Genomic DNA, 11,506 nt, shown 5'->3' with positions numbered 1-11,506 from the left:
ATTCACACTTGCCATAAGTACAAACAGGAACATCAACATAGTTCTTTAATTCTTCCCATAAGGTCACTAACGTAGTACATTAGGTAGTGACATCCATAGAGCCTTGCTGCAAAGTACTCAACCGTTGCTCAATTTCAAAGACCCTAGGAGCATCATCTTGCCTAAAACAAGGCATAAGATCAAGCCAGATCGCAGAAGCAGTAGGTATATAAAGTAAACTTTGACCTATCTGTTTAGAAACGGAGCTCATTAACCAAGTACTCAGCATATCATTACATTGTGACCAAGAACCTGCATCAGGATGATCATCAAGAGGTTGAGGGATTGTACCATCAATAAAACCAAGCTTGTTTCTGACATTTAGAGCCATACGCACAGAACGTCGCTAAGAATGAAACTCGGATCCAGTTGTGAGCCGATCCGAAACTAAAACCATCCCTGCATGATCCGATGAATGTAGAAAATACAGATTCTCATATTGATCAGTTGGGCGACGCATCTCGGAGGTCGAATTAAACGGAATTGCAGCCATATCCAAGATGAAAAATGAAATTGATAAGAAATATCAAAGATTACATAACGATTGAGCTGGGATTAAGCAAGTCAAAGAGAACCAGCACCAATCTAGGTCAATCAAAGAGAGCGAAGGAAGAAGAACACAAGCCCAAACAAGAGGTACTCGATCACAGCGATGTAAACCTGGAAAACAAAATCAAAGATCAGCGGAGTGATAGGAGCACTCATGGTTGAAGAATCAATGAACAAAACGAGTTCAAGAAAGGTGAATGAGAATCAATAGCGGAAGCTTTCGTCAGTTGTATCGCTCTGATACCATATTAAGTTTTAGAGAAGAAGATACTAACTGAACAAACTGAATTCTCATTAAACTGTAAATGTGTGATTACAACAGTTTATATACAAGAGTAGGATTAAGTGAAAGGAGGCTTAATCCTACATAAACTATATAACATATACAATGTGCTAAACCAGTTAATTAAATCGGTTATGTGAAAGAGAAATAACCAAAAATAACCAAGAAGGAGAAAATAAGAGATCTGAAAGAAAATAACCAAAAAAAAAGTTTTGATCGACGACGAAGAAAAAAAAGAGGAATAAAAAAAAACTCACACAACTCATGTAATATTTGTTTGGCTCCACTATTTATATATCCTTATTATATTCTGAGTGGCATTTCATTGTTCTTTGTTGAAAATCAAAATCAAATGAGACAGAGAAATTGAAAATTCGTGAGAGATTGATAAGCAGAAAGGCTGCAACAATGGCGGCATCGAAGTTGTCACCAACCGATGCCTGGGGTTCGACTCTCCCTGGTCCTCCCAGCCGTAACAACTTCGGATCCGCCGATCTCAGTCCATCCGGTCTCTTTGCCTTCTCATCTGGCTCCTCCGTCTCTGTTGTCGACTCTCGTTCTCTCCAGCTCGTTTCCACTATCCCTCTCCCTCCTCCTCCCGGTGCTCTCTCTCCATTCGTCACTTCCGTCCGTTGGATCCCTCTCCCTCTCCCCCGTGATCTACTCTCCACCGAGCCCTCCGCCTCTCACCTTCTCCTCGCCGTTGCCGATCGTCACGGCCGTGTCGCGCTCGTTGACTTCCATCTTCGCTCCGTCGTCGTCTGGCTTAATCCTTCCTCCGATCCCAAGCTTGGGGTTCAGGACCTCTGCTGGGTTCAAGCTCGACAGGATTCTCATGTCCTCGCCGCGATTTCTGGATCTTCTTTTCTGTCACTCTACACAGCCTCCGGTGGAATTTTCTGGAAGTACGATGCCGGTACGGAGATTCTCTCATGTCTCCGCCGCGATCCCTATGATTCTCGTCATTTCTGTGTGCTTGGCCTCAAAGGGCTCCTATTGTCGGTTAAGGTACTCGGAGACACTGAGAACGACGTTGTGATTCATGAGATGCAGATAAAAACGGATTTCAGTGAGCTATTGAGGTTGGAAAGAGATGGCAATTCATCATCTTCCTCGCCTGCTTCAGCCGCATTTCCGTTATACTTTGCTAGATTTGCATTCTCGCCACACTGGAAGAATATACTCTTTGTGACGTTTCCTAGGGAGCTATTGGTCTTTGATCTACAATATGAGACACCCCTCTCGACCACGCCATTACCTCGTGGTTGCGCCAAGTTTCTGGATGTTTTGCCGGATCCAAACAATGAGTTGCTTTATTGTGCTCATGTCGATGGTAGGCTCAGCATTTGGCGTCAGAAAGAGTAAGATATTTTTGTCCCTTATGGGTGAAAAGATGGGAAGAATATTTTAGGTATCAGATTTTAGGGTAATGGTGCAATGTTAATAGCCTTGAGTTATCTGCTTCGATATGTTTCTTTTATTATTCAACTTTCTTTAAACTTGACGAATGTTTCTGAGAACGTACTGAACTAGAAAGCTTTCCAAGTTATATTAGCTCATGTTTGATTATTGCAATCATGCTAATCTTTGAGAAAGTCAACCTCATTAGGGATCAATTCATAATTATAATAGCTTCCAAATCTGAAGTTCTTATCTGGTGCCCAGAACTTGTTCTGCATCTCAGGGGAAGAACCAATCTTTACCTATCTGGTCATATTTTAACTATCTGCTCTCTAGCTTCCTTTTATATAGTGTCTGAGAATTATGGTTTGAAAGAATCATATGACTTTGTGTCTTCTAATGTTGATCAAACTTGGATACTCCTGTTCTGGTTGCTCATCTAAACTTCTCCTGGTTACATATCATTGCAGAGGAGAACAGGTGCATGTCATGTGTACCATGGAAGAGTTTATGCCATCTATTGGACTGTCCATCCCGTCTCCTTCAGCTCTGGCTGTTCTTCTCAGTCAATCGGACTCCACAATGCAAACCATTACAAAACTTTATCCAGATGAAACTTCTTCTGTGGATTTTGATAACCCATTTGACTTTTACGATGAAAGTATCGTTGTTTCTAAGACGACCTTTTTCTCCCTATCTGATGACGGTAAAATATGGAAGTGGGTCTTAAGTGCTGAAGGTGTTGAAGATGCTCTAAAAAATGCATCAGACTTGGACATTAGTATCGTAGGCGCTGATGTAGCACTCCCTGGAGCTATTCAGAAGAAAGATTTCTCAAATCTGGAGGATGGATTAGTTGTTACCCCTACAAATAAAAGCAGAGGTCAGACATCAAGTTCCTCCTTCGGAAGATCAGACCTATCATTTAAGGTAGGTGGCTGAAAGAATTTTTGGTTAACTATACTTAATCACTATATAGTTGTTCCTCCAGATGTTAGAAGTTTGGTCTTACCAGGTTCCGCATAAATAGAGTTATGTTTTCCACAATAATTGTTTTGTGGTCTTATCATTTTTTTCCTACTTAACAGTGCCTTTACTTGTTTACATCGCTCAATGCAGATCAGCCTGACTGGACAGCTTCAGCTTCTCTCTTCCACAGTCTCTACACTTGCTGTACCATCTCCGTCTCTTACGGCATCCCTTGCAAGTTAGTTGTAGTCTTCCTTGTATATGTAATACTAAACGTGTTCCTCAGAAAAGTCAAATGATTAACTTACGGATTGATTTCAAATAAAGGAGGGGGTAACATCCCTGCGGCAGCTGTTCCGGTGGTTGCTTTGGGAACTCAGAGCGGGACAATCGATATTGTTGATGTGTCAACAAATACTGTTGCTGCAAGCACTTCTGTTCATACTGGTGTTGTTAGGGGCCTTCGATGGCTTGGAAATTCAAGATTAGTTTCATTTTCTTACAGTCAGGTGTGCAAATATATTTCAAAAAGGAGCATGTTGAGTCTCATTGCTTTCATCTGTTTTTTCCTAGTGATTTCCAATTTATGATTGGTTTCTTTCAGGATTAAGAAGAGTATTAGGCTTAGTTGAATTTTCCACTTGCTTATTCTAAAAATTAATAGAATTGGGAATTGACATCCGGCATCATGCATCGGTTTGTGTTTTCAGGTGAATGACAAAAGCAGAGGCTACATAAATAAGCTAGTTGTGACTTGCCTTAGGAGTGGGTTGAATAAACCATTTCGTGATTTACAAAAGCCAGAACGTACTCCCATAAGAGCTCTTAGAACTTCTTCTTCCGGAAGGTTTGATTTTAATGTAATTTTTTTAGCTCGAGTATTTGATGCATAATAACAATGTGACGAATGCTATCAGGTTATCATTAATAATTTAAGCTTAGGAACATGTCTCTGGCTATTAAAGATCTGTCCCATTATCAGATGACAAATGTTAAATTTTAATCATAGAAGAAATTGGTTTACTATGTCAATATTGAGGAACTATTATAAAAGTGGAAGTTATTCGCTCTAGAGCGTCTGGATGCCTCTTCAAAAGCTGACCGATTTGTTTTTTTTTTATGTTCTGTTGCAGGTATCTTCTAATTCTTTTCNTCCAATTTATGATTGGTTTCTTTCAGGATTAAGAAGAGTATTAGGCTTAGTTGAATTTTCCACTTGCTTATTCTAAAAATTAATAGAATTGGGAATTGACATCCGGCATCATGCATCGGTTTGTGTTTTCAGGTGAATGACAAAAGCAGAGGCTACATAAATAAGCTAGTTGTGACTTGCCTTAGGAGTGGGTTGAATAAACCATTTCGTGATTTACAAAAGCCAGAACGTACTCCCATAAGAGCTCTTAGAACTTCTTCTTCCGGAAGGTTTGATTTTAATGTAATTTTTTTAGCTCGAGTATTTGATGCATAATAACAATGTGACGAATGCTATCAGGTTATCATTAATAATTTAAGCTTAGGAACATGTCTCTGGCTATTAAAGATCTGTCCCATTATCAGATGACAAATGTTAAATTTTAATCATAGAAGAAATTGGTTTACTATGTCAATATTGAGGAACTATTATAAAAGTGGAAGTTATTCGCTCTAGAGCGTCTGGATGCCTCTTCAAAAGCTGACCGATTTGTTTTTTTTTTATGTTCTGTTGCAGGTATCTTCTAATTCTTTTCCGTGATGCTCCTGTAGAAGTTTGGGCGATGACCAAGCATCCTGTCATGGTGAGTAAAGCTCAACCCCAATGTACCTTTGCTTTTCTACTTGAATTAGTCTCGTTGAATAGATGACAACAACTCTTTCTGTCTCATATGTTTACAAGCTTAGAATTGCACTTATACACTGTAACTTTTCATCCATATGACATTTTTTTTTTCTTTTGATGTCCAATTCTACATTTCATAATTTCTCATCCCTGTCATACTTTATTCGTATATCCATTTACTTTCAATGCTTTTTGCATGTGAAACTTGAGTAAGGAGGTATAATTTTGGACCACATAGGTCTGGACAAGCATAATGCCTAATAAGATCAATTATGCACAAAAAGGTTAAAGCTTGTGCCTTAAGATTTTTTAAGAGATTCATTAAAGCAACATACTTTCTGTGGCTTCTTATCTTGCCTATCCTCTTTCCGAAGTGCTGGAAAGTCTTTATTGCCATCTCAATTTCTATTCTTGTAAATTTCAAGGAAAAAAGTAATGATGGTGTGTAGAATGGGTGAGAACGAGAACCAAAAGTGTTCTAAATATAAATATACTCTTGCATTTGAGGCTTTTAGATTCTGTTTATTAATATTTCATATCATATTCCTTCTAATTTTGTAGCTTAGATCATTAGCTCTTCCTTTCACGGTAGTGGAATGGACGCTTCCGGCAGTTCCACGCCCAGGTCAAGGCGGTCCTTCTAAACAATCTCTCTCAGCATCCGAAGGAGTAGCTGCTCCAGCAGACTCTAGTGAGATGTTTTAGACAATTAAATCTGTGTTACCCTAATTTAACCCAGTCTTTGATGCTTTTTTTTCTAAGGGTTTGGTAATTGACATATCTGCAGCGTCTGTGGGCTCGGATGGATCGACTGAAGAAACTGTAGAGAGTTTTGCATTTGCACTAGTAAATGGTGCCCTTGGAGTATTTGAAGTCCAAGGACGTAGAATACGAGATTACAGGTAAAACTAATGGGTCCATTAACTCAATTGTTGTTCGGAAATTTTTCTTTCCATAGCAATTCCGTATCACAATGCAGATCATAATTAAGAGCTTCTAAATTTCTCTCTGTTTCTGAGAAGATAATATGAAATAGTGATTACACGTTATTGCGTGCCTATTGTAGTGTTCCTTTCTCCTTATTCCATCTTGCTATATCATTTGTTTCTAATGCCATCTGTCATTAAACTATTTCCTAAAAACAGTTTGTGAGATAATGAGTAGATCTTTGTTGTCCAATTTCAGAAAGCGCAGAAAATTCACTGCGTGTTATTTTTTTATCAGCCGCATTTAGATGAATTCGCAATCACGTTCTTGAACTTCAATTGTTGTGTAATCTTCTTCCTATATTCACTGACATATAGATGATCCCGCCTCTATTTCTAGACCCAAATGGCCATCTACCTCATTCGTTCCCTCAGATGGATTGGTTACAGCCATGGCATATCGCTTGCCTCATGTGGTTCGTTTCTTTTCACCTTCCAGTTCTCTCTCTTATTTTCCTATGGAAATCATATCTTGCTATCTCTTTCCAGGTTATGGGAGATAGATCAGGAAACATAAGATGGTGGGATGTAACAACTGGACAGTCATCTGCATTTAATAGTCACAGAGATGGAATACGGAGGATCAAATTTTCACCTGTTGTTGCTGGAGATCGCAGCCGAGGGCGCGTAGCTGTGCTATTTAATGACAATACATTTTCTGTATTTGATCTTGTGAGTCTTAAGACGAATTTTTGCATGTTTCTTGTGTTTTCAAAGGTGGTGTACTAATATTATGCAATGCGAAGGGAAAACAAGAAGAAGACGGGTTTCATTGATACGTGTTTGAAATTGTCTGTCAACTTAAAATAACTCTTTTCTGACAGTTGCTGCTGAAAATTGATGCAGGATTCACCAGATCCTCTAGCCCAGTCACTTCTACAGCCTCAAATTCCTGGCACCCTGGTACTGGAACTTGATTGGTTGCCTCTTAGAACCGATAAGAATGATCCACTTGTTCTATGCATCGCTGGGGCTGATAGCACCTTCCGGCTCGTTGAGGTTACTGTGTATGTGTACACCTGTTCATTGAAAAACTATGATTAGTTTCTCCCTTTATCACTATAACTGTATTGAATAGGCATGTCTAGTTGTTTTTATATTTTGTTTGCAAGATGAATGTGCACCCTAAACCCTTGGAGAAAAGAACAGCCCTTTCTCATGACCATGTAGGTGGGATGGTGTAGTGGGGTTGACAACTAGGCCACCCTTGTCCCTAGGTTAGGACTTAGGCATGTCAGGGTTAGGGCGAATGCAATAGTTTTCTTTTGTTTCTGAGGTGCATTATTATTGATCTAAGTTGGAATTGGCTACAATCACTTACTTTGCTATCTTTTATTTCCAACCTTTTCTTCTGGATTTTGCAGAAATGAAAAAAAAGCTGGCTTTGTGCCCCAGTCTAAATCTGTAAAGGAGAGGTTTCGTCCTATGCCTATGTACTCCCCTATCCTACTTCCTGTACCACATGCACTGGTAACTTCCTTTAAGAGTGACTTCTTGGTTTACTTCCTGAAGTCTTTGTGGCATCAATCTTGGTTTACTTCTAATATCATGTAATTCAGAAGATACTAATGTCCTGCATTATCTTTAGGCTCATATAATCTCCTAAGACAGGTTCCGGGTATTGATATTCCGATTTACAGTAATGGTTACTCATGAAAATGTGTCTGATTATTATACATGCAGGCACTGCGGATGATTCTACAGTTAGGAGTGAAACCATCTTGGTTTAATACGTCTAGTACCACTTTGGAGAAGAGACCTCATTTGATCCATGGAATGGCTTCATCCTCTAAGGATCTTCGGAGTTACATGATTCAGTTACCACCTTTAGGAGACCCTGTCGTGCCAGAAATGCTGCTGAAGATACTAGAACCGTATCGGAAAGAAGGTTGTTTCATTTGTTTACTTTAGTGTAGTGTCACCACAGATTAACCTCTCTCTGTTANTGATGAACAAGCTGACGAAAAGGTCTCCGCAAAAACTCCCTTCCCCTGCTTCAGGAGTTGATGAAGCAACTATGCTGAGTAAGATATCATCTACTGGTGTATGGGCACCTGAAGCCAGGAAGGTAGATTCCATGTTCAGTTTCAAATTAAAACTCTTTTCCTTCAAAAGATTAGCCATTCCCTTCTACCAGGATACATATAGATGATATGTTTGATTTTGGAAATGATGTTGAGATCGTAAATTTCCATTAATATAGTGTTTGTTGGTGAGCTTATATTCCACATTTTCCTGGACAGTGTGATGGTTCACTTAGATTGATGGCTTTTGAGCGAGAAGAATTACGGAAACGTGCTAATGAACGTCTTCCTTGGCATGAAAATTTGGAGGGGGAAGATTGCATTCAAAAACAAGTACACGAGTTAGTATTTCACTTTTAGAATGTCTTTATTTTTATTGTTTCAGTTTATTACTTGAAATTATTTCTAGTTTTTGTTGTAGATCCTGTGAGAAATGGAAACTATATATATTTTAGAAGCTTTTTAAGCTGAGAGAAAGATAGTTGTGTCTTGTATTGGTACATTATAGAATTTAGTTTTCGAATCTGAGTTTCCAGTTCCATGCTTTAAGTTTTGCTGTGAGAAGTGAATTCACTCAGTAACTTTTATGACCAGGCTGATTTCAGTTGGAAATTTGGAAGCTGCTGTGAGTTTGCTGCTTTCTTCCGCCCCAGATTCTCCCTACTTCTATCCAAATGCTCTCCGAGCTATTGCACTCGCTTCAGCTGTGTCTAAATCTCTTCTCGACCTCGCACTTAAGGTATCTTGTCTTGGTATATATGGTGGTCTTTTGTGTCTTTAAAAAAATATCAGTCCATCACTTTTGTTACACACGTAGGTTGTTGCAGCCAACATGGTAAGGACCGACAATTCGCTCACTGGTACTCATCTTCTATGTGCGGTCGGAAGACACCAAGAAGCTTGTTCACAGGTTAGCTTCCTAATCTCCTTCGTGATACTAAATATTGCATATTCTTCTGAACTAATGCTTCGACTGGGATTATCATTTTATTCTTATCATTACCATTTTATTAATTAATCACTAGGAAACGTTTTTTTAGCTGTCGTTTAATAATAGACAACGTTTTAGACACTAACTTTTCGACCTTTCTAATATGCAGCTACAAGATTCTGGACGGTGGACTGATGCTGCTACCTTGGCTGCCACACATTTAGAAGGATCGGATTATGCTAGGTCTTTTCTTTTACTGTTTCACACTTTCACTTTTGGATCTGATTTATATTTCTATGAATCAGTTTATCTCGTGCCCTCTCTTAAACCACTCCCTCTTTATACTCAGGGTATTGCAGAGGTGGGCTGATCATGTTCTCCATGCGGAACACAATGTCTGGCGGTACTGTATCATACTCATCTTCAATACTGTTTAAATTGGATAATTTAAGAGTGACGTAGAATCCTCTAAAAAAAAATCACTTAATCAAAAAAAATTACGTTGTATTGATGTAGGGCGCTTATTTTATATGTGGCTGCTGGTTCCCTGCAAGAGGCGCTAGCAGCTCTCAGAGAGGTGCAACAGCCTGACACAGTAGCCATGTTTGTGCTCGCCTGTCAGGAGATCCATTCAGAAATTGTAACCGAGCTGTCAAGCCTAGAAGATGAATCTGAATCTGAATATGCTTCTGGCGAAGACACGGTACCTCCCGATCTGCCTGGTCTTGAACCTGGGAAGGAAGAAGTGACGGCGGTTTGCGAATATTTTCAACAATACCAGAGAAAGCTAGTGCATTTGTGCATGGACTATGAACCCTACACGGACTGATGAGAACTTATACAGCCAAACTCTTTCTCTGGCTTGGCAATTATTTATTACTTTATCTCAGATAAACACACATGGGACTCTCAACCCTACACCGATGTTTCTGTATGTTGTACCTTAAACCCTTGTTCTGTGTACAATTGATTTTTAAGACCATATCAATTTCTCTGGTTGTTTGTTTGTTTGGTGGTTATTGGTTAAACGGTTGGAATTTTCCGAATTTCGGAAATTTAAGATCAAAAGGAAAACAATAACAATACACTTGGGTGTTTGGTAACGCACTAACGCTATGGTCATGCATTACAAATATACGACACACGACATATAATGTGAAAAATAACAACTCAGTTGATATTTTTTGGTTATACTCAATGAAAGAATCTCCTCCGACAACGAGCTGATCCAAGTTCTTCATAGTCAGCCTTGGTGACACACATGGACTCAAAATCCGGGCTGGAAGCCAAAAGTGAACCCCCTCTCCAAACACCTAGTATTGGGCTGCAAAAAGTAACAGCTATCTTCCAAATAAAAAACGCTGCAAAATTTAAGGAAAACAAAAGGAAAGTATTGAGTTTGTTTACTCCTCCAGTGTTGTTATCTTCACATCAAAGTGGTCTGGGACTAGTGGTCGAAGCTCTACTTCCCTGCAATATATCAGACATCAACTTCTCTAATAAGCATGAACCACTTTTGCGAAGGACTTTAAATTAAGACTTACAGTCTGTCCTTAAGTTGCGGAAATAATGTGCTTCCACCAGTTAAGATGATGCTGCCACAAAGACGGTCAAGGCTTTAGACAACAAAACTAATTCACTGGCAACTGAAGCCAAAAAAAAAATGTGTCCATTTGGAACCACCTTTGATACAAGACTGGTTGCAAATAAGGATGACATGAGCTTACAGCTCGGACAATGCACTCTGCAAGTCCTGCCTGATTCATCCCTGTCCCAAAACAAATAATTTACCATCATCAATCTTCTATGTACGACGACATTCGAACACTCTTTCATCGATACAAACCTAAATCCGCAGGCTGGAATAGCGTCTCAGGTACAAGAAAGCGCTCATTCGTTAAGTCAATCTCCTGCCAAAAAAAAACAAAAAAACCCTCACATTTAAGAGAAATCTCAACCTGCATAGAAGAAGGAAAAAAAAAAAAAAATGGGAAACTTCACATTTTTGTTCATGTCAGCCTTCTTCCTGTCCCCAACCTTTGCCATGAAATCAGACTCCACATGATCTTTATCTGACAAGCTAAGAAACCTCTTAGCCGCTTGAGGGTCTTTGACATAACCTTTAGTATGTGTAACACCATCAGGAAGAACATATGTAGACTTGATAAGATTATTTCCACTTCTAGCAAGGCGGAGATCACGAAGAAGGTCAAGTGAGACAAAACAAAGCTTCTCCTTAGCATCATCAACTAAAAAAGTTTCATCCATAACATTTATAGATCTATAAGAGACCAATTCCTTCAAGTAATTAGTGAAAGCTTTGCCTCCTAAATCAATCCTCTTAATGGCGTGATTAAGAGTGAAATTGTGAAGAACAGGAACAGCGTGAGTGAAGGAGAAGCCACAATCAACAACGAGACTACACTGAGTCTTTGAGAGGACTGAATCAGGCTGACGACTAGCTTCATAGAGATGAACAAGAGACTGAGGATGAGCTACGTAGAGAGA

General features: G+C 39.2%; 2 protein-coding genes across 2 annotated transcripts; one reads left to right on the top strand and one right to left on the bottom strand.

Annotated features, from left to right (window-relative positions):
* The first annotated feature begins 1,185 nt into the window (after window positions 1–1,185).
* LOC104773587 (WD repeat-containing protein 11-like) lies at window positions 1,186–10,008 on the top strand. Its single transcript, XM_010498231.2, has 20 exons — window positions 1,186–2,232; window positions 2,743–3,202; window positions 3,392–3,479; window positions 3,569–3,750; window positions 3,952–4,088; window positions 4,950–5,016; window positions 5,619–5,748; window positions 5,845–5,959; window positions 6,384–6,459; window positions 6,533–6,715; window positions 6,890–7,050; window positions 7,408–7,513; window positions 7,727–7,953; window positions 7,997–8,111; window positions 8,287–8,408; window positions 8,662–8,806; window positions 8,885–8,977; window positions 9,168–9,241; window positions 9,348–9,401; window positions 9,515–10,008. Exons 1-20 carry the CDS (start codon window positions 1,280–1,282, stop codon window positions 9,825–9,827), a joined length of 3,801 nt encoding a protein of 1,266 aa, XP_010496533.1. The 5' UTR covers window positions 1,186–1,279; the 3' UTR covers window positions 9,828–10,008.
* Window positions 10,009–10,062: 54 nt separating this feature from the next.
* Window positions 10,063–11,503, bottom strand: LOC104773586 (actin-related protein 6-like; the record flags this gene model as incomplete). The annotated part of the gene is made up of 6 exons (XM_010498229.2): window positions 10,063–10,322; window positions 10,406–10,468; window positions 10,543–10,593; window positions 10,682–10,766; window positions 10,845–10,908; window positions 11,000–11,503. Coding segments are annotated over 6 exons (897 nt in total), but the record flags the coding sequence as incomplete, so codon positions are not given.
* Between the last annotated feature and the right edge of the window lie 3 nt (window positions 11,504–11,506).

The sequence above is a fragment of the Camelina sativa genome, unplaced genomic scaffold (assembly GCF_000633955.1).
Source record: "Camelina sativa cultivar DH55 unplaced genomic scaffold, Cs unpScaffold00583, whole genome shotgun sequence".
Taxonomy (NCBI): Eukaryota; Viridiplantae; Streptophyta; class Magnoliopsida; order Brassicales; family Brassicaceae; genus Camelina; species Camelina sativa.
This window is presented reverse-complemented; position numbering and strand designations above follow the sequence as displayed.